Source organism: Lipotes vexillifer, unplaced genomic scaffold (assembly GCF_000442215.2).
Source record: "Lipotes vexillifer unplaced genomic scaffold, Lipotes_vexillifer_v1.1 scaffold1050, whole genome shotgun sequence".
NCBI lineage: Eukaryota > Metazoa > Chordata > Mammalia > Artiodactyla > Lipotidae > Lipotes > Lipotes vexillifer.
In genome coordinates this window covers 338,432-361,970 of record NW_006771516.1, presented here as the reverse complement: position 1 = coordinate 361,970, position 23,539 = coordinate 338,432, and the positions used below count along the sequence as shown (strand labels likewise).

Genomic DNA, 23,539 nt, shown 5'->3' with positions numbered 1-23,539 from the left:
TTTATGAGACAGTAATATATTTGGAAAATTTACTTGGAGGATGCCTTCTCACTAAAATAGGTCAACTCATAAATCCTCTCTTAAGTTGAATGTAAAACAGTTTTATGAGTCTGGTTTGCAAGAGAAGTTGGGAAGGGGTAGAGGGAACAGAGAGGAGGTCTAAGTCAATGCAGACTTGGAATTTATACTGTAAGTCTTCCCAAGGTATAGGAAATCACCATCACTGAATGTTTTTTTCCACTTTGAACCATTTAACCTGAGAAAGACTATCAGTATATCTGAATCTCTACCAACATTGCTAATTGTTGCTAACCAAGATCTGGGTTAACTTGAAAAAAAATGTTAACAATTAAATAATTTATATTCCTTTCTTTTTAAGTCATTCTAGTCAAGTAGAGAATTAAGCAATAATTACCTTTCTTACTAAGTAGAGAGAAGGAAGGAAAAAATCTTTCCTTTAGCAGTTGAAAGAAAATTAACAAATTTTCTGTCTTTTGACCAATAATATGTCACATAAAGGCACAAAGGGAATAGACTATAAAGAAATAAATTATTATTTATAATTATTATTTATGTTTTTACAAAAGTCAACTTTTTTCAGTAGTTAATGTTTTCAAAAAATAAAGAAAATAATTATACTGTCTAAATATTACTATAATGAAAACTTTTTCTACTGTCTCAAAGTACTATTATTCATTTTTACATGTCCACATTTTTCATTTATTTTGGTAAATTTACCAAAGAATATGCATACATTTAATCAATTTAATTAATTGATATTTATAAAAGTGATTTCCAGAATTCCCCCCAAAATTGATCATTCAGAAGTTGACTATCTAATTTGTAGGCTTTCAATACTTTCTTTTCTACCAGGTCGTTATTGATAATTTTGCTAAACAAAGGTAAAGTTAGACAAGCATAATAGCATTGAACCTAACTTGTTCTTTCCCCAAGATGGTACACTAACTGGAAGAGATCAAAAATGGTACTGGGAAAACTGTACAGCTACATGCAAAAGAATCAAACTGGACTACTTTCTTGCACCATGTATAAAAAGAAACACAAAATAGATTAAAGACTTAAACGTAAGACCAGAAATCATAAAACTCTTAGAAGAAAATATAGGCGGTATGTTCTTTGACATGTTTTAGCAATATTTTTTGGATATGTCTTCTCAGGCAAGGGCAACACAAGCAAAAATAAACAATGGAACTACATCAAACTAAAAATCTTTTGCACAGCGAAGGAAACTATCAACAAAATGAAAAGGTAACCTACTGAATGGGAGAAGATATTTGCAAACAATATATCTGATAAGAGGTTAATTATACAAGACATAAAAAAAACTTAACATCAAAAAAAACAAACAACCCAATTAAAAAAGGGGCAGAGGACCTGAGAAGACATGTAGATGACCAAAAGACATATGAAAAAATGTTCAACATCACTAATCATCAGGGAAATGCAAATCAAAACCACAATGAGATATCACCTCGCACGTGTCAAAATGGTTATTACCAATAACAAGTGTTGGCCAGAATGTGGAGAAAAAGGAATCCTTGAAATTGATGGTGGGAATGCAAATTGGTGCAGGCCCTATGGAAAACAGTATGAAGTTTCCTCAAAAAATTAAAAATAGAACTATTATATGATCCAGCAATTCTACTTCTGGGTATTTACCCAGAGAAAAAGAAAACACTAATGCAAAAAGATATATGCAACCCTAGTTTACTGCATAATTATTCACAATAGCCAATATATGGAAGCAACCTAAGTCCCATCAACAGATGAAGGACTAAAGAAGCTGTGATATACACACACACACACACACACACACACACACACACACACACACACAAAATGGAATAATACTGAGTCATAAAAGAATGAAATCTTGCCATTTGCAACACACGGATGTACCTAGAGGGCATTATGCTAAGTGAAATAAGCCAGACAGAGAAAGACAAACACTGTATAATTTTACGTATTGTGGATTCTAAAAAGCAAAACAAATGAACAAACATAACAAAACAGAAACAGAGTCATAGATACAGAGAACAAATAGGTGGGTGCCAGAGGGGAGAGGGGTGGTGAGATGAATGAAATAGGTGAGGAAAATTAAGAGGTATAAAGTTCCAGTTACAAAATAAATGAGTCACAGGGATGAAAGGTAACATTGTGGGGAATATAGTCATAATAATATAACATCTTTATATGGTGACAGATGGCAACTAGACTTATTGTGGTGATCATTTTGTAATGTATAGAAATATCGAATCACTATGCTGTGCACCAGGAACTAACATGGTGTCGGATGTCAATTATACTTCAACAAAAGAACAAACTCATAGAAAAATGATCAGAGTTTTGGTCACCAACAGCAGGGGCTTGAGGAAGGGGGAATTGCATGAAGGTGGTCAAAAGATACAAACTTCCAGTTATAAGATAAATAAGTGTACTAGGGATGTAACATTCAACATGATGAATATAATTAACACTGATGTATGTTATATATGAAAGTTGCTAAGAGAGTAAATTCTAAGAGTTTTTATCACAAGAAAAAAATTTTTTTTTCTTTTTCTTTTATTTTGTACCTATATGAGATGATGGATGGTCACTAAACTTATTGTGGTAATGATTTCATGAAGTATGTAATTCAATTCATTATGTTGCATACCTTAAACTTATACAGAACTGTATGCCAATTATATCTTAATAAAACTCGGAGAAAAAAATAATAAATTTATATACTTAAAAAAGACATGTGCTTCCCATGAATGTTGAGTGACCAATAATCAGAAAAAATAAATAAATAAATGAAAGACTTGTTCAAGAATGAGGACTAGAGGATATAAGATATAGAGAAACTTATGTCCCAGCCAAAATCATAAGATTTTGAAAACAGCAGGTAAAGGGTTTGAGGTTGTAAAAATTAGGGAACTCTTGTTAATAATGAATAGTATAAGAGACCTTTTTAAACATTGTTTTTAACAGAAATTATGAATATAATAAGAGGTCAGTGGAATGACAGAAATGCTAAAATGCATTATTATGCAAAAGAGCTAGTCAGAAGAGTAGAAATGAAGCAGAATAAAAACAGGCAATTTTTATTTTATGCTTAAACTTTCATCTTCCTATATCATCACACCAACCTAAGAAACACATATGTGACATTTCCCCCTACCTTGCACCCTCATTCTTCAGTTTGATGGTTTAATGCAAACACTTGCCTTGCCTAGGACAAGCTTGCCATCTAGTGACAATGACTTGTAACTACAGAATATGGGAACCCACTTAGTGCACACAAACATGCATGCATTGCCTCAAAACTTCAACTATTCTTTTTTTTCCCCCCAATAAATATTTATACAGTTCCTATTATGAGCTGGGATGTGGAGATACAATGATTGGAAAATAATTAATGTGGTTCCTAAAACTGTAGCGGGAAAGATAGAAATTATTCAAATAATCACCAATTAAATATAAAAAACAACAAATATAACCACTATAGCACCGATTCTGTGCAGAATAATTCATTCAATACTTATAACAATTCTATGATAAAGACATTATCTTCATTTTACATATCAGAAAACTGAAGAAGAGAGGTTAAGTAACTTCCCCTAGGTGTGAGAGTACAGCAGGATTATAAAACTCAAGACTGTTTCACTCCCAAATCTGTGCTTTTAATTGCCTCTGAATGTAAAACTGAAACTGTGATATATGCAAGCAAGATAATATTAGGACTGGACAACATTCATTCATTTAACAGATATTTACCAAACTCCTACAATATACCAGATACTATGTTTGGCCTGTAGATAAAGAAGCAAATAAAACAAAGACAAGCTTATATTATAAACACATACAGGCATGCACACACAAACACACGTAAGAATTAATATATAATTTATAGGCTGTTATACGCCAAGAAATTAATAAGGCAAGTAAGTGATTAGTGACGGGTAGGTGAAGAGGCACGCTATTTCCAGAGCAGTGGCAAAGTCCTCTCTGAGAAAATCTGTAGTGAGTCCACTACAGATTTCCTTAGAGAAGGGTATAAGCTTAGAAGTGAGATTAGTATTTTAATTGGACTGAATGATGATATATAATGGTTTGTTTTTAAAATCAAAATGAGTAGGAAAGTTAAGGAACATGTCAGGGAAGGGAGATCCAATAAAACATGTTTGAAGCTGTAAAATACACATATACTTGTTGCTGTGATTTATATTTTGAAGAAATTGAAGGTAAAATTTATTTAGAACTGTGTTATGTCACTGAACTGGGATTATGGTTGATTTACATGTTATGAACAGATGTCAGTACCCACATCTTCATAATATAAAGATAGATGATTATATCAGCCAAAGGTTTTGCAAAAACAGATCATGTATATATTTTTTTTTTTTTTTTTTTTTTGCGGTACGTGGGCCTCTCACTGTTGTGGCCTCTCCCACTGCGGAGCACAGACTCCGGACGCGCAGGATCAGCGGCCATGGCTCATGGGCCCAGCCGCTCCGCGGCATGTGGGATCTTCCCGGACTGGGGCATGAACCCGTGTCCCCTGCATCGGCAGGCGGACTCTCAACCACTACGCCACCAGGGAAGCCCTCATGAATATATTTTTAAGTGACAGTTTTTTTCCACATTACTTCCGGAGACTTGAACTCATTTATCCTAAAAGAGAAATATTAAATCCATAAGGGGACTGGTAGAATTATGTATGCATAAGGTTCATGTGTAGAAAGCTAGCTTACTTACCGCCGAGTCAACTCAGCTGTAGAATGACAGGTATAAATTGTTAGGTCTCAAAGGAAAGCTTGATTTGGGTCTTAGGAAAAAAAATCAAATTAATTAAAAATCAAAAAAAAAATAGAAAAAAAATATATTTGGTAGCTCCATGAGATTTGAGTAAGTTAAACCAATGAGCCAGCTGGTTACATACAAATGTTTTTATTTCTATAAGGCAGATTCTGCTACAGACTAAATTATGCTCCCTCAAATTTCATATGTTAAAGATCTAACACCCAACGTGATGGTATTTGTAGATGGGGCCTTTGGGAGGTAATTAGGTTTAGATGAGATCATGTGGATAGGGCCCTCATGATGGAATTAATGTCCTTATAACAGTTACTCCAGAACATTCACTCTCTCTCTACCATGTGAGGACACAGCAGCAAGGCAAGCCGGAAAGAGAGCTATCACAAGAACTTGACAATGCTGACACTCTGATCTTGGACTTTGAGCCTCTAGAACTATGAGAAAATAAATTTCTATTGTGTAACCCACTCAGTTCATGGTATTTGTTATGGCAGCACCAGCTGTCTCACATAGATTCTAAAAACAGAATTGCTGGGTTAAAAGGCAGGTTTACATGTTATTTAAACAAAAGGCTCAGCGGCCATGTCTCACAGACCTAGCTGCTCTGCGGCATGTGGGATCTTCCCGGACCGGGGCACGAACCCGTGTCCCCTGCATCGGTAGGCAGACTCTCAACCACTGCGCCACCAGGGAAGCCCTAAACAAATATTAAGGATTATTTTTCTGAAAGCTGATGACAAAAATTTGCCCTCATATGCACACCAACATAAGATTTCATGGCTATGTAAATTGTTTATTTTACACAGGGAGTAAATCTACAAATGACTATCCGTGAGATCCACACATAATCATCACTCAATAAGTAACAGAGAATAATACTGACATTTTGTCTTTGACCAGTGTGATAATTTTCCAGTGAACTCTTCAGCCTGGTTTCTTAAAGTCATCATGCAAATCAATGAGTATGCAATCACTAGTTGCTAGCAGGATATATTTTAGTTTTTTGTGAGTAATATTAATTTACATGTTTTAACATTCAGTGACTACTAATCTACTTCTAAGGCACTATGTTAATCCTTGGAGGATACAGAGATGAATACAGCAATTCCTATCTTCAAGGAGCTTACCAGTAATAAGGAAACTATATACACACTCAAATTTATATATGATGATTTCTAGTGTAAAAATAAATGTAATGAAGACATAAATTCTGACTTGAGAAAAGGAAAAGTCTTTGATAGTGGTTGTATTAAACTACAAAGTTTTGGGGTGATTTATTACACAGCAATAGACAACAAAAATAATGAAAAATCTAGTTTCCTGTGTTTCAGCCGCTGCAACAAAGAGAACAGAAGAGGCAGAGATGGTGTTGACTGACAACGAACAATTTAGTTAAAAGGTAACATCTGAGCACCTGAAGAAAGGGAGCCAGAATGCAGATATCTGTGGGAAAAGCATTTTTTCAAAGTTTTAGCAAGTACTACAAAGATCTGAGTCATGTGTCTGAAGAGTTCAAGAACAGCTAGATTAGTATGTCTATAGTGAAGTGTGCAGGAGGGGGAAAGAATAAATGAAGCCAAAAAAGTAATACATTGGCGGAGCCAGATCATATAAGCTCTTAGAAATCAAAGGAAGAATTTTAGCTTTTAGTCTAAGTGAGAGGAAAAGCCACTGGAGAGTTCTGAGAGCATAATCACTCTGGCTGTGATAATAAAAACATATTGAAGAATATATTATATATAGTATTACACATGTATAATAAACTAAAAATTTATAAATAAAAATAAATAACAATTACATTTTAATTTATGTATATAATTTTTATACATGAATAAAAATAAAAGTATATTTAATATTTATTTATATTTTATAAAAACAAAATATAAAATATTATATACTTATATATTAAATTATCATATATTTATTTATACATGTATATATTATATTTATTTATATACTTTTAAAGTATAAATATATATATATAAATAAAAGGATATTTATCATGAGGAATTGGCTCATGTGATTATGGAGCCTGAAAAGTCCCATGATCTGCCATCTACAAGCTGGAGATCCAGGAAAGCTGGTTGTGCAATTCAGCCTAAGTTTGAAAGCCTGAGAACCAAGGGGAATTCATGGTGTAGAACCCAGTCTGATTGTGGAAGATGAGATGAGATTTCTCAGCCTAATCAGTGAGGCAGGAAAAGAAGGGTGATTCTTCCTTTCTCTACCTTTTGTAGTATTCTGGCCCTCAATGGATATATGATGCCCACCCACATAGGAAAGGGCAATTTACTTTACTGAGTTCAACAGTTCAAATGCTAATCTCATCCAGAAACACTCTCAGAGACACACTCAGAAATAATGTTTAATCTGGGTACCTTGTGGCCAGTCAAACTGACATATAAAATGAACCAACAGAGTATAATTTTACTGGTGAAAGAATGGGTTTTGCTATGGTAAAAAAATAAAATTAAAAAAATAAAAAGAATTAACCCTAAACTATCAGTGTATTTACATAATAAAAGTTAATAAAAGTTATTTCTTACTTATGCAAGGTTTGGAGGGGGGTCAAGCACTTCTGTAGGGAAGTTGTCATTGATGTGGTGACCAGGTATTCTATGCAGTGTTTACCTCACAGCTCTTTGACCTCAATATGTGGCCTCCAGGATCACTGCTTTCACACCCCCTCTTCTACACTAAAGTCTGGAATTGACACATGTTGCCTTCATAACAGCCCACTGACCAGAATGAATCGCACGGTTGCACCTCACATGGGAGTTGGAAAAAGTAGAGGAATATATGGAATAATTTGCTGAACCTTACCGAGTCAGCCCAGGTGGCAGTGCCTCTTAAAACTCAAGGGGTAACAGGAAACAAGGTGGCACCTAGGGATGCTGTGAAAAAAATGTACTGAGACAATAAGGGCACCAGGAGCTGAGAAAAGTTTGGGAACCTCTGGGCTATACCAAGAAAAGGAAATGAGAAAAATGCAACTCAAAGCAGACCACACCCACTTCCACTTAAACATGGCAGAGATGAAAGCAAATTACATCTTCTTCCTATCCCTCAGGCCAAGTCTTATATGAGGGGAGGGTTAAAAGCGTGACCTTATTAGAGTTTGAAGTTGACATTTCAAATCGACTTGGACTGTTAGTAACTGAAAATGACCAAGACATTATGAAATCTGCCTGAGCTATTGTCAAGGGAAGGATAAGGTGGATTTAATTGAGTACAACTAAGAGTAATTAAGAGAAAATAAAATTCTGTCATGTTCCTATTTCACTGAGCTGTGATCTCAATTATAGTAAAGACCACTAAACTTATCTTGATGACCCATGTAGTTATTCTTGACCATAGGTGGCAGTGGTAATATTAAAGTTAATCCATTCATGCATTCATTCATTGAACAAATATTTATATATGTCTACTATATGCTAATCATACATAATAATAACTATAAGAGATGCAGGGAAAAGCCTGTAAAGGAGTGTTTAAAGTAGCATGCCCTCTCCAATCAGTTTATCCCTCTACCCTGGGTCTCTTTTTGTTTTTTTTCCCTCAAAGCACTTATTTACTCTCTAAAAGGAACTCATTTACTTACTTATCTACATGTTTTAGTCTGTCTTTATTACTACAGTGTAAGTGCCAAGAGAAAAAGAATTACCTTGTTCTTCCTCCTCTCAATTTCTCAACACTGGCATGCCCCATGGATCAATACTGGTCCTCTTTCTCTCTACCTACACTCTTACACCTTGGATATAAATATGTGTTGATGTTACATATGTATCTAGTGTTGATGTTTCTCCAGAATGCCATAATTACACATCCAACTGCTTACTTGAAACACTGGATACTGAGTAGATACTTTAAATTTAATGTGTTCCTTCCTTCCCTACAGTCTCTAATCTAGCTACACTTTAGTTAACTCTTCTCATGCTCAGTAAATGGCATCATCATCCACCTAGATGGTGGACAGTTGGGGTTCAAGCCAAAACCTCAAAATTTTTTCTTAATTACTCTTCTTCATCTATCAATTCTACTTCCAAAATACATCTCAATTCCTGTTCCTTTTCTCCATGTCTACTGTTACCTAACTATTTCTAGCAGTGTCTTTTGCCTGGGCTACTGCAATAGCCCAACTGGTCTTCCTGCTTCTACTCCATTTTTCACACTGCAACCAGAGAAATTTTCATATCTAAAATTTAATCATTACATACATATACACATACACACAGACCTCTACTAAAAATTCTGTCAGTTTCCAATTGCTCTTCGGTTTAATCAAGACTTCAAACTAACCCACAGGGCCCTCATGGTCTAACTCTATACACATGACATTTTGTGGAGGGGTTCTCCATAGTTTTTCTAGTTTTTATTAATGTCTGTCCCTCCCTTGTTCCCCAACCCGTCTTCCATGGGAGCCAAACTTTGGTATATTGTTTAATGCTATACAGTTACCATCTAATCAAGTAGCAAATAAAAAGAGCAGTTAAGAGGCACCTAAGGCCTCCAGACTGTAGTAGCTGCACCTAAAATAATACCTCTATCCAGAATCCTCAATGCCCTCTTTGTACGGAATAAGGAAGACTTCTCTGCCTTGCTCCATTCAGAAACGGGTTAGAATAGTGTAAAGGCCAGTCACACTAGCAGGGTCAAATCCCAGTTCGGTCATTTAATAGCTGTGTGACTTACACCTCCCTGTATTGTACATCAGAGTGCTCAATTGTAAAATGGGGAGGAGTACCTACACCTTAGAGTTGTTGATGGGATTTATATTAAGGCATCTCTTCCTAGAGGCCGCTAATTCCGTGAAAGGGAACCACGGCCAGACCGTATCAGGCTGCTGCTACGTGCCCGATGATTCAAGAAAACAAGTGTGTGTCTCAACTTTTTGTTCCTTAAAACTGAGTTCGCCTGGCTACGTGAAGGCTACTGAGCCAAAGAAAGAATGTGCAATATTTAGGCATTAACATCCTGAATGTAGACACTGAACCAGTATTCCCACACCAAGTTCCAGCCAGCCAATCAGACGCATTTTGCAATCTGCCAGGATTAGAAACCCGGCTATCGCAACTCCAGACCTCCCTGGCGCCACGCCCAGACCCGCTCCCAGCCAGCACATGCGCAGCAGTGACTCCTTCTGGCCTTGGGGTTACTTCCTCTTTCGTGAACGCGGCTTAAGTGTCTCACGCGTTGACAGTTTTTTTAAATCCTTACACCTCTCTCGAGGGAATTTTTGTTTTTAATGCCGTCATCAACTACCTGGAATTTGAATCATTTTGCTTTCCCATCACCGTGGAACCTTGCCCTTCACTCTGAGGAACGTGTCTCCGAAGAGCTGGCACCCGTCCGTGGTGCAGGTCTCGCGAGAAGGCGATATCTCTCGCGTTACTTCCTTGTTTCCAGAATCCTTAGCGCGAAGTGGGAAAACACTCATTTAGCTCAGCTTTTTATGATCACTGCGGTTTCCTCATTGGCTTACCTGTTGTTGGTTCTCCGTGAGAAATGGCGGCTCCAGAACAGCCGCTGCACATGTCGAGAGGATGTCAGAGCTCTGCTTCGCTTTCTCCGCCGCGGGGCGACCGAACCCTTCTAGTGAGGCACCTGCCAGCCGAGCTGACCGCTGAGGAGAAAGAGGACTTACTGAAGTATTTCGGGGCGCAGTCCGTGCGCGTCCTGTCCGATAAGGGGAGACTGGTAAGGGCGCGCCGGTCCCGAGCCTCCGCGGAAGGCCCTTGGCTGTTGACCTGGGGAGGGGGAGTTCTGACAGAAGGAAGAAGACAGAAAAGAGTGAGGGAGATGCGCTTGTGTAGTGGGGGCTTCCCAGCCTTTCCTCCTTTATATCAAAATAGTCCCAAGTCAGGTTTTAATTGGCTCGAGCCTAGGTTAGTCGCCGCGCTGCGGAAAAGGGCAAGTGAGAAAGGCAAAGAAGAAAAAATGAAAAGAGAAGCTTAGTTATGTTCCATTTTCCCATCCTGGGAATCTCGAAACTCCTCTGAATTTGGAGGTATTTCTCTTAGGCTCAAGAGTACTCTCAGAAATATGTAACGAAGGGCTGTTTAAAAATCTTGGTAGCGTTAAGACATTCATCAAAATAGAGGAGAAGCTACAGTAGTCGGTAACTTGAGTAAACTAGTTACAGGATTTCTACTAAGTTTTTGACGAAGATGTTATTCATAAAATATTTCCAACGGAATCCTTCAGGGAGCAATATTTTAAGACTGTTCAAAGTCCAACACTGGGATGTACACAATTACTTTATTTTCCTTTATACCTGAAGATGTTTTAGATGAGTTCTGTCCATTAAAACAGCAGTAGTGATGTTAAGTTTCTGCCAGATGGCCTGTGATGGAGCAAAACATCAGTGGTTAAAGTCTCCCCAGGTGTTTCTAATAATGCAGCCAGGGTTGAGAATTACTGAGTTAGGAGAAAGACCAATTTAAACTTTGCATTTGGCTATATACAGGAAAGTTTAGATCTTAGATGCGTTATACATGGAAGATATTTTATATTTTTGGATGGTTTAAGGGTGGTCCTCTGTGTATAGTAGGGGTTTTTAAACTTATGGACTGTCGAACTACTTGAAAATATATGTAAAACATGCTGTGTGTGTGTGCCCCTTTATATGAGAAAGTCTTTCATCTCAAAGAAGTTTGATCCTAAACTGATTCAAAAGCAGTGTACTGAATTTAGTAATCAGTTAAATGATCTGAATTTTCTGTCCTTTTCTGTGATTTTATTAATGTGTCAAATCTCTGTCAGCTGGTAAAATATCAGACTTCCTTATGAGAAATTATATTTGAAATAATTTGTACCTTGTTTTTCAGAAACATACAGCTTTCGCTACTTTCCCTAATGAAAAAGCAGCTATAAAGGTATGACTTTTTCTTTTCTATTATTAACAATTTTCTGTTATCCAGTTTTAAAAAATGGAGCATAATGTTAAACTATAGTTTTTAAAAGCAAAAGCATTTGTATTTTCAGAGTTTGCTCCATAGGCTACATTTGGTTTGTCATTTGGCAGATTTTGCCCAGTGTTTGGACATAAGACTAGTAGATTAACTGGAACGTGAATTAAAATTGAATTGTAATCTCATATGTAATTAAAAATAACAAGTTCTAAAGGATGCAAACATTAATGTTTTAAGCATTAAATGGAAAATATATATATTAAAAAAAATCTTAGGGCATCATTTGCAAAGGAGGTGACCTTTGAGGTAGACCTTTAATGATTAGTTAGATTTTGAGAAGAAAACAAAGGGAGTTGGACCTTCCAGGTTTAGAGAACACCAAATAAAGCTGTGGGGCATGGAAAGTTCTAAGTGGAGCAAAAACTAACAGTTGAAATTGAAATAGGACTTGGAAGATAGCTTGAGTCTAAATTTGGGTGGAAGGGAGAGAGGGACTGAATTTTGTTTAGTAGTTATTCTTAAGGCACTTGATATATTTGAGATGACCAGTAATATGGTCAGATCTGTGAAAGACATCTGGTAGAGTTCATGTAATGGCTTGGATATGGAAAAAGATTAGAGTTAGAAAGACCAAATGGAAAGCGAAGACAAGAGAAATGTTATAATGGCTAAGGCAAGAGAAAGGATCTGAATAAGGCAGTAAGAAGACAAAGGAAGAAGTAGATACACATTTGGTAGAGATTGTGTTTTTTGGTCCTGTGATCCCTGTAGATGTAGTGGTTGAGAGAGAGAGAATACTTGGAAATTTTTGGGCTGAGTTATTGGGTTATTACATTAGTTGACAGGGGCAGGATTCAGAGGATGTTTGCAAAGGTAGGTAATGAATTCACATATTATCTGTTAATTTTGTGGAGTCTGTGGGCTACTTCTGTGGAAATATTTTAAAAACAATTAAAAATATAGGCCTAGAGCTGAGACAGGGTTAAAAATGGAGTTTCCTCAACAAGGTAAATGGATATGGCTGCCCAAAGGGAGAAGAGCCAGCAAAGAAGACTGGGAGGGAGAAGTTAAAAAGGAAGTAGAACTAGAAAATAAATTCTCATGGATGCAAGGAGAAGAGAGTTTTAGGAAGATAAGATCCTGTGATGACACAAGGTGAAGAATGAACACAGTCTATTAGTAAAGTATTTTTATTGTGAAACTATAGAAATGACCCAAATTCTTATCAATAAGAGGGAAGGATACTTTAAATTGTAGTATATCCATACACTGGACTACAACCCTCAGAGAATGAGCTCAAATGAATATGTATTAATAAGGAATGTAGCCCAGATAGAGTACATGAATAAAGTTGCAAAACATTATATAATATGTAACCTTGGAATTTTGGGAAACTAGTATCAATACTGTGTATGTTAGTTTATGCATAGAACAAAATGTAGCAGAGCTATACACCAAATTGAATAATAAATGTCTTTCTCCAAGGATGGGATTACAGAGGACTTTCACATTATATGTATTAAAGTATAGGAAAAAAATTTTTTCAGAAAAGACCTTTTGAAATATAGCATAAAAAGTGTTTAGTAAAATATGGTAATGAAAACCACCTTGTTTTAGAGTCAAGATTAACTTGGAGGAGAGGGCATGGAACCAGTCATTGTCTAACATTAAAACTTAAAAGCCATAACTTTGAAAAGAATGTGTGACATAGATTTTGAGAGGAAGAAACTTAAAGCAATTCAGCTGTATTTCAGATAATCGAAGGCTCACTGATAGTAAGAGGTCTAGGCTGATTTAAGGACTTGAAAATTATTGAAACGTATAGAAACTTGCTTTGTATAATGGAGTCGAATAAGGATGCATAAAGATGGTAGAATAAAATTATAGTCCCTGTTGGGCTTCCCTGGTGGAGCAGTGGTTGAGAGTCCGCCTGCCGATGCAGGGGACACGGGTTTGTACCCCGGTCCGGGAAGATCCCACATGCTGGGGAGCGGCTAGGCCTGTGAGCCATGGCCGCTGAGCCTGCGCATCCGGAGCCTGTGCTCCGCAACTGGAGAGGCCACAACAGTGAGAGGCCCGCGTACCGCCAAAAAAAAAAAAAAAAAAAAAAATTATAGTCCCTGTTAAGGCCTAAAGTTCCATCAAAAAATATTGAGTGCCTGCTATGTGCTAGATACTGCTTTAGGTCTTGGGATATATCAATGAATAAAACACAGATTTATGCCCTCATCGGAGCTCACATTCTCAAAGGGGAGACAGACCGTAAATAATAAACTTAATGAGTTTAATATTTTAGAAAATGATAAATACTATAAAAAAAGAACAATAGAATCAGGAGTGCTGGGTTGGGAGGATTAAGCTACAGTTAAGGTAGTTATAGTCATATTTGAGCAACACTTTAAAGGAAGTGAAGGAAGTTAGCTAAGGGAATTTTGGGGAAGTGCATTCTATTAAGAGGAATAGCTGGCATGCACTAACTTGTGGCTAAAGCAAAAAAAATGAGGGGAGATATTTAATTTGAGGTCAGAGAAGTAAGAGGGCCATATCATGTAGGTACTGTAAGGACCGTAGATGTTACTGAGTAAAATTGGGAGCCATTGTAGTATTGTGAGCAAAGCAGTAACATAATTCACCTTATATTTAAAAGTATCACTTTGTGTTGAGAGTAGATGGAAGGCAGGGAAGAGTAGAAACAGGGAAATCTCTTAAAAGGTTATACTGTTAATTCGGTCCAGAGATGATGGTTGCTTGGACCATGATGGTAGCAATGGAGATGGTAGGAAATAGTCAGATTCTGGATATATTTTGTAGGTAGAAGCAAACAGGATTTCTCAGTGGCTTGGATATGCAATGTGGGAAGGAGGTGTTAAGGATGGTTCCAAGATTTTTGACATGAGTAAATGAAAGAAGGGGGTTACCATCGGAAGGTTCCAGATGGAGAGCATTTGAGGGGGGATGGGGAGAGAAGATTCAATTCCTGAAGTCTTAATTTTAAAATATTTAAAATTAAGAGAAGCTTTCCAGTAGTTTGGATATATGTTCCTGGATTTAAGGACAGAGGTTTGGGCTGAAATTATAAATTGGGAAATCATCAGCATAGAGATTTAAAAAAATTAGGGTGCTGGATTAGATAGAGAGGACCAATAATAGACCGCTGGAGCATGACAGCATTAAGAGTTTGAGATGGCATAAGCCACCGTGATTGAGGAGTAGAAACCAATGAGCTGGGAAGAAACCTGTAGGAAATTATAGTGTCTAGACACCAAGTGAAGAACATATATGAAGGAGGGAGTGGAGTGACTGCGTTAAATGCAGTAAAATGAAGATTGAGAATTGACCATTGGTGTGGCAGTACAGAATTTGTTGTTTATGACAAGCAGTGTCAGTGGACTGATTAAGGCATGAACCTGATTGGAGTGAGTTTGAGACTGGATGGGCAGAGAGGAATTTTAGATAGAGGGCATAGATAATTCTTGAGTTTTACTGCAAGAGTAATTTAAAGCGGAGTGGGGGTGGGGGCGGGTGGGCGAGAGTGATAAGTTGGATCAACAGATGAAGAAAAAATATTTTTGGGGATGGGAGAAATCAGACTATGTTTGTGTGCTGATGTCGATGATCCAATAGAGGACAGAAAATTAGCAATGTAGGTAGGAACACACCCTGTACAGTTCCAGAGAGCAGAAGAGAGGCTGGGATTTAGTATACAAGTAAAACAACTAGATTTAAATAAAAACATGGATTGTTAACATGTGATAACAGATAGAAGATAGAATATGTGGATGCAGAAGCTGGTAGATGGGAACTTATGGTGGGAAATCTGAAGTTCTCATCTTGTTGCTTCAGTTTTCTCAAAGTAGGAAGCAGTATCCTAGGCTAAAAGAATGGGACAGGAGTATTGTGAGGTTGAGGAAGAAGGAAATAGTACAAAATATTGTCTTAGAGATTGGTAGAAAAAATGAGCTAATATATTTGACTGTGGCTTCCTTAAGGGTCACCCTCAGATTTGTGGTTGTGAATTTAAAGTGAGACTAGCCCAATTCATTATGTTTGTTTTTCTAACCATTTTCAGCTGCCTGGGTGTAGGCAGCATTGTATTTAACCAGATCTGAGTTTTCCTAAGTGATTGGAAGCAGTTGCTTAATAAGTAATGAAGCCTTGGCAGCCTGAGATGAGAAATGGGTAAGAAATAGCCAAGGAAATGTTAAGAGCGTTAACAAAAAAACATGTATACATTATTTATATATGGTGTCTAACAAATAATTTTGGTACAGTTATTAAGTTTTTTTTTACTCTTCCAACTGAAGGCATTGACAAGACTTCATCAACTGAAGCTTTTAGGTCATACTTTAGTTGTTGAATTTGCAAAAGAGCAAGATCAGGTTCATTCACCATGTCCTTCTTCAAGCACTGAAAAAAAGAAAAGGTATGTAGATAGGTTTTCGTACATTTTAAAAGTGTTTTGTTTAATCCGATGTATTGCTCTTGGATTGTTTTCAGACTAGCAGGTAAATAATTTGAAACAGTAAATGGTTATATCTCTCTACTGAATCTAGTACATTAAAGCAATGTATTTGTTCATTCCTAATTGTGCATTAGGAACCTGAGTATTGATTTAATATTAGGAATTAATCAATGTGAAGTGGGAAAAGAGTAGGGGGAAAAGCATTCAACTTTAAGTGGAGGGAAGGTAACTAGTATAAAGTCCTTGTGTTAGATATAGCAAGGTGTCATGAATAGGCGTGGCCTGGTATTTGGGTCCCAGCTGTAATTCTTTGTAGTTATATAACCTTTATAAATTTGCTTTACACCAGTGGTTCTCAAAGTATAATCCCTGTACCAGCTGCATCGTCTAGGATCTTGACTGAAAGAAAGATTCTTAAGCCTTAACCTAGTCCTACTGAATCAGAAATTTGGGGTATTGGGGGTGGGAAGGAGGATAGGCCCCAGCAGTCTGAGTTTTAACAGACCCTCATTGATGTACATTGAGGAGATTTGTGTGCCACTGATTTATACCATGTGAACTTCAGTTTTGGTGGGGCAGGGGTGTCAGTGAGATTTATCATACCATCTTCATAGGGTTGCTGTGAAGAGTAAATGAAAATGTGCCATGCCTTCTATAATATCTGTAATAGATACTCTTTTTTATTGGTGTTTACTTAAGAAATAGTTGAAAGTTTTACTTATGGAACTGTTTTCATAATGCCCTGTTTGAAAAGATAATATGTCATTTTTGTATGCAATTTTTCATTCTATTTCTAAAGGTAAGATCAACTTTGATTCTGTATTTCTTAGGTCTGATGATACTGTGGAAGATGATAAAGAAAAGAAAGAACTTGATTGTTTAACCATAGAAAATGGAATTGCACCGAACCATGGGTTAGCATTTTTTGTTTGTATTTCATTGTTCTTTTGGTTTTGTTCTGGATAGGTGGTGTATGTGGGGGACGTGTGTGTATTGCAAATAAGATAATTTTTTAAAGAACATTTTATTATATATCGTGCATATTTTTAATGTGTTGATTAAACATACTGAGCTTTAAGAGTTTGTCACTGAATTTGGTTCCATTAAAATGTTCAAAGTTGTAAGATATTCTCTGGTAAGAAATGCCGTATTCTTCTATAATGCAATCAGAAGGCAAGTTTCTTTTTAAATGTAATCAATTGGATCTGTTAGGAACAGAGTACTCTTACTGAATCATTTGAGCAATTTGTATGTTATTAGGTTACCTAAAATGAGTTATTGATATGAAACTTATTAAAACACAATAAGCATTTTTAAATATTTTTTTTAGGCTGACTTTTCCTCTAAATTCATGCCTCAAGTATATGTACCCACCACCTTCAAGCACAATTCTAGCAAACATAGTAAATGCTTTGGCAAGTGTGCCTAAGTTCTACATACAGGTAAGTAGAATAAAACGTTCCTCAAAGTAAGTACTTGTACAAACTTATATGTTACTTTTCATGCTAATTCTCAAACTTTTTTCTATAATAGTATTACACTAATTCCTATAGGGACAATGATGTTTCAGTATTTTAAAGGTGTCTTAGTTTGTGCTGCTATAACTAAGTACCATAGCCTGGGTGGCTTTTAAATAATAAAAAATTATTTTTCACAGTCCAGAGGCTAGAAGTTGGAGATCAGTGTGCCAGCACGGTTAGGTTCTGGTGAGGGCCCTCTTCTGGGTTGCAGATGGCCATTTTCTCTTTGTATCCTCATGTAGCTGAAAGAGGGTGAGAGAGCTCTCTCTTGTGCTTTTTATAAGGGATGCTAATCCCATTTATGGGGGTTCTACCCTTATGACTTAATTACTTCCCAAAGGCCTTATGTCCTAATGCCATCCCATTGTGGATTAGGATTCAACATAAGAATTTTGGAGGGGGACACAAACATTCAGTCCATTGCAAAAGGTAATAAAAAATTACTACATTCAAGTAAAGGCTTTTATAAACTATAGCTTAAAAATACTGACATGTTTAGTATTAATAATACTAATAAACATAAGCTAATTTGGGAAATATAATTTCTGGTAATTCTTTGTGACTTTAGCATACACCTTTTCCTTTCTTAAAGGAAAGGACATAGAGGACCCCTCAGCAAATGCTTGAAAGTACTGACAATAAAACGTACTTTTAAGTACAAAATATAGATGATACTTATCTTCTTTGTCATACTTCTCTGTGTCTCATAATTTCACAATAAAGGGAAAAAAACAGTAAATTTTTATGTTGTAAGAACATGACATTTTTAATAATGAGAATAATTGTATTTGTAGAATTGACAAATATTTTAGGAAGGCTAATCTTCTGAGATACACCAGTGCCTGAGATACACTAGTTTAGCCCTGTCCTGGGATTATAAAGGCAAGAGGTGGTCCTTCCTTTGCACTAAAGTAATGAATAGTGTTATTGCAAAGTTTTTAAGTACATAAAATATCAGATATGAGTTGAATCATCATTTTTCTATTTTATTTTAAATGTTTTACCACTTTTATTAAGGTGCTTCATCTTATGAATAAAATGAATTTGCCCACACCTTTTGGACCAATTACTGCAAGGCCTCCCATGGTAAGAAAGCTCTTAGAATTTTCAAGATTCAAAATTTCTCTTCTTGAGGTGAAATTATTGAGGCTAAATTTTACAAATGTTGTGCCAGTAACCTCTAATGTGTATTGAAAATGAACAAGTGTAAAGTTAACATAATAATAGTCCAGTGGAGAATTGGAAGTGGGAAAAAGCCAGAACATTAAAGAGATGCTTTGGTAATAGAGGCCATCATTTCTGCCAGTGTTTTTGTTCAGGCCTTTGACCTAGGACATTGTGCTATCTTATAGGATAGTTACATTTAACATACTGAATTGTCTAAAATTTCCATTTTTCTGGTTTTATTTAAAAGGTTGATGATTTTTTATTAGAATCTACTGTGCACATCTATCAATAATTTCAATGGTAGGCTATGTCTGCTCTTGAATAATTTTAGTTATTATTGGGCTGGCCAAAAAGTGCCTTAAACTTTTAAGTAAAATAAAAGACACATTTTTCATTTTCACCACGAACTTTATTGAACAGTGTATTTACCCTTTTGTTCCACTACCTTCTGCCATATTTCACGCAACTTCATAATTCCATCTTCCCAAAACTTTTTATCTTTTTGAGCAGAGAACTGTTTGTTCCAGATGCCTTTTACAGTCTTCCAGGGAATTGAAATTTTTTCCATTAAGAGAATTTTGTAAAGACCAAAATAAATGGAAATCGAAGGTGCAATGTCTGGTGAATATGGCAGATGAATCAGAACTTCCCAGCCAAGCTGTAATAGTTTTTACCTGGTCATCAAAGAAACATGTGGTCTTGCGTTATCCTGATAGAAGGTTATGCATTTTCTGTTGACTAATTTCGGGTGCTTTTCGTCAAGTGCTGCTTTTAGTTGGTCTAACTGGGAGCAGTACTTGTTGGAATTAATCATGTGGTTTTCTGGAAGGAGCTCATAATAGAGGACTCCCTTCCAATCCCACCATATATACAGCATCACCTTCTTTGGATGATAACCGGCCTTTGGTATAGTTGGTGGTGGTTCATTTTGCTTGCCCCACGATCTCTTTCGTTCCACATTATGGTACAGTATCCACTTTTCATTGCCCATCACAATTTGTTTTAAAAACGGAACGATTTCATTACATTTAAGTAGAGAATCGCATGCGGCGATATGATCAAGAAGGATTTTTTTCACTGAACTTAGGTGGAACCCAAACATCAGTGCGATTAACATAACCAAGCTGGAGCAGATGATTTTCATTGCTCGATTTGGATATTTGGGGTATGTTGGCTATTTCTCGAGTGCTATGACATTCATTGTTCTCAATTAATGTCTCGATTTGATTGCTGTCAGTTTCAACTGGTCTATCTGACTGTGGAGCATCGTCCAGCAAAACTTTGCGAACCACTTTTGACACGTTTGACCAGTCACAGCACCTTCGTACATTGCACAAATCTTTTTTTGCATTTCAGTTGCGTTTTTACCTTTCTTGAAATAATAAAACATAATATGCTGAAAATGTTGCTTTTTTCTTCCATCAGTATTAAAATGGCCACACAAAAATTCACCAGTTTTGATGTTTTTTTTTTAATGCATGTTAATATGACAAGCTGTCACAAACAAAATTGTTTCGAATGAAGTTAAAGACAACTAACCGCTAATAGAGCCATCTTATGGAAAAGAACGAACGAACCTTTTGGCCAACCCAATATTTTGCTTTAGTACTTTATTTATTTATTTTTCTTTCTTTATTTTTTATTAATTGGAGTATAGTTGATTTACAATGTTGTGTTAGTTTCAGGTGTATACAACAGAGCGAATCAGTTACACATATGCATATATCCACTCTTTAGATTCTTTTCTCATATAGACCATTATAGAGTATTGAGTTTCCTGTGCTATACAGTAGGTTCTTATTAGTTATCAATTTTATATACAGTAGTGTGTATATGTCAATCCCAATCTCCCAATTTATCACTTCCCCCCATTGGTGATCATAAATTTGTTTTCTACATCTGTGACTCTTTCTGTTTTGTAAATAAATTAATTGCTACCATTTTTTTAGATTCCATTTGTAAGTGATACCATATGATATTTATCTTTCTCTGACTTACTTTCACTCAGTATGACAGTCTCTGGGTCCATCCATGTTGCTGCAAATGGCATTACATTGTTCTTTTTTTATGGCCGAGTAATATTCCATTATATGTATGTACCCTTAGTACTTTTTTTTTTTTTTTTTTTTGTGGTACGCAGGCCTCTCACTGCTGTGCCCTCTCCTGTTGCGGAGCACAGGCTCCAGACACGCAGGCTCAGTGGCCATGGCTCACGGGCCTAGCTGCTCCGCGGCATGTGGGATCTTCCTGGACCGGGGCACGAACCCGTTTCCCCTGCATCGGCAGGCGGACTCTCAACCACTGCGCCACCAGGGAAGCCCAAGAGCTAACATTTAAATAGAAAATTTGCTTTTGTATTATGTATTGGTTGCTTTTCTGATGTGTATACTATTAGCTGCACAATTTTTCTTTATAACCCCAACACCTCAATTCCTGGCACATTGCAAAGATTATGCTAGCTGCTATTAACAAATAAAACTCAAATCTTAGTAATTTAACACAAGTTATTTTTTGCTCGTGCCAAGTTCATTCCAAAAGTAGGGCAGAATGGTGTTCTCCTTTACTGAGTCACTTAAAAGATAAGTTATGTTCATTATTTGCATCCCAGGTTGGTGAGGACATCACCATGCAGCCTGCAGATCAAGAAGAAAGAGAGAATTACATGTGTGGGAGTTTTTTATGCTAACATTTCATTAACTAAAATTCAGGGGAAATCTAACTGCAAAGGAGGTTTGGAAATTTAGTCCAGCTAAGTGCCAAGAAAGAAGAAACAAGTTTTGTGATCAGCTAAAGGCTGCTAAGACAAGTGTTTCATCAATATATGTTGAATGTGTAGAAGAAAATCATGAGGTAGAGAGATGTGAAAATCATGTATCTGAATGGAAATGGTTTTCTAAACATCATAGATTACCATAGTATTTTTGCTTTGTTCTTTTAATTAGTATGAGGACTATATACCACTACATGCTCCTCTTCCACCTGCATCTCCTCAGCCACCGGAGGAACCTCCTTTGCCTGATGAGGATGAGGAATTATCTAGTAAAGAATCAGAATATGAAAGCAGTGATGATGAAGACCGTCAAAGGTTTGCAATGTCAAATAATATTTGCTTAGATTCTAAGAAACAGAATATGGGAGAGAGATTCTCTTGTTCTTCTTAAGTTTTGCATACACTTCATAATTCGGGGTCTTTAGAATTTGTCCATCCCCAACTCCCCATCATGCTATAGATTAAGACCTGAAACTAGATATCAAGACTTAAGGGAACATTTTTGTATTATGAGTAATTTTTTGGATTGATGATTATGGTATACAGTTGATCCTCATTATTGATTCTGTATTTGCAAATTAGCCTACTTGTTACAATTTATTTATGACTTCAGTGTCAATAATTACAGTGCTTTTATGGTCTTCTGAAGACAGCATGTGCAGAATGGTGAAAAATTTGAGTCTCTTGACATGCACATTCCTAGATGAGGTAGAACAAGGTGACATTCTGCCTTCTTGTTTCAGCTCTCATACCGTAAACAAGTGTCTTTTTCACTGTCTATTTGTACCATGTTTTGCACATTTTTGTGCTGTTTGTTGTTGATTTTGCTGTTTAAAATGGTCTCCAAGCATAGTGCTGAAGTGCTGTCTAGTGTTTCCAAGATCAAGAAGGTTGTGATGTGCTTTATGGAGAAAATGCTGTGTGTTAGATAAACTTTGTTCAGGCCTGAGTTATAGCACTATGGACTGTGAGTTCAATGTTAATGAATCAACAATATATATTAAATAAGGTGTTCTTAAACAGAAACACGCATAAAACTAGGTATGTATTGATCAACTGATGTGAGCACATGCTTGCAGGAACATCACTGCCCTAGGGGCAGTGATCCATTACTTACTAATTCAGTGTTTGTGGAGACTTTACAGAACAAAATTAAGTTGTATTTCTGTTTTTGTCAGCTTATTCCCCTGGACTTTATTCACCTCAGAATAATTTCTAGAGCAATTCTATAAGATTTTATACAAAAACATTCACAAAAATTACTGCAAAGGAATTATTCTTTTATAGGTTGTTCTTGATGATCTACATATATTTTGTTTAAAGATTCTGGCAAACAGTAGTAAATTGTTAATAATGTTCAGGTATATAATCCACAGCATAGCCTAAAACAGGAATTGCTAAACATTTTCTATATAGAGCCAAAGAGTTCTGTTGTTGTGGAAAGCAGCCATAGATGATATCTAAATAATTGGATGTTGCTATCTTCCAACAAAACTTTTTATTTAAGAAAAACAGACACTGACTAGATTTGGTCCTTTGGCTGTAATTTGTCAACCCCTAGCCTAAAAGACCTGTGTAGGCCAATGATGGGAATCTTAGGCAGATATGCACAGAAGCAACCAGATACAGGAGGAGTGGTTGACAGGAGTGAAAATCCAAGCAGAGAATCTAAGCAACATATGCAAGTAATCAGCAGCAATTTGACTATTACTGAGGCAACATGCACTTGAGTAGTGGCTCTATATATTTTCTCTTTATTAAGGAAGGAGTTATGTTGGAACTACTAAAATAGGAGTGAATAGAGTATCTGTCTTGAATAGAGACAATAAGGAAGGTTGGCAGTTCTTAATAGACTAACTTGTTAAATAAAGAATGTAGAACATTGCAG

The 23,539-nt window shown here is 36.3% G+C and overlaps 1 protein-coding gene across 2 annotated transcripts in view; it reads left to right on the top strand.

Annotated features, from left to right (window-relative positions):
* Positions 1 to 10,253: 10,253 nt before the first annotated feature.
* The window catches only part of RNPC3 (RNA binding region (RNP1, RRM) containing 3), a 34,345-nt gene continuing 21,059 nt past the window's right edge, over positions 10,254 to 23,539 (top strand). Inside the window, exons 1-7 of one of the 2 annotated variants that reach the window (XM_007446819.1) lie at positions 10,254 to 10,518; positions 11,649 to 11,696; positions 16,037 to 16,155; positions 17,025 to 17,108; positions 17,525 to 17,636; positions 18,732 to 18,800; positions 21,824 to 21,966. In XM_007446819.1, coding sequence (XP_007446881.1) covers positions 10,327 to 10,518; positions 11,649 to 11,696; positions 16,037 to 16,155; positions 17,025 to 17,108; positions 17,525 to 17,636; positions 18,732 to 18,800; positions 21,824 to 21,966 — 767 coding nt within the window. In that variant the 5' untranslated portion in view covers positions 10,254 to 10,326. The remainder of the gene's footprint in view (positions 10,519 to 11,648; positions 11,697 to 16,036; positions 16,156 to 17,024; positions 17,109 to 17,524; positions 17,637 to 18,731; positions 18,801 to 21,823; positions 21,967 to 23,539) is intronic. The other variant, XM_007446818.1, reaches the window with a different exon arrangement.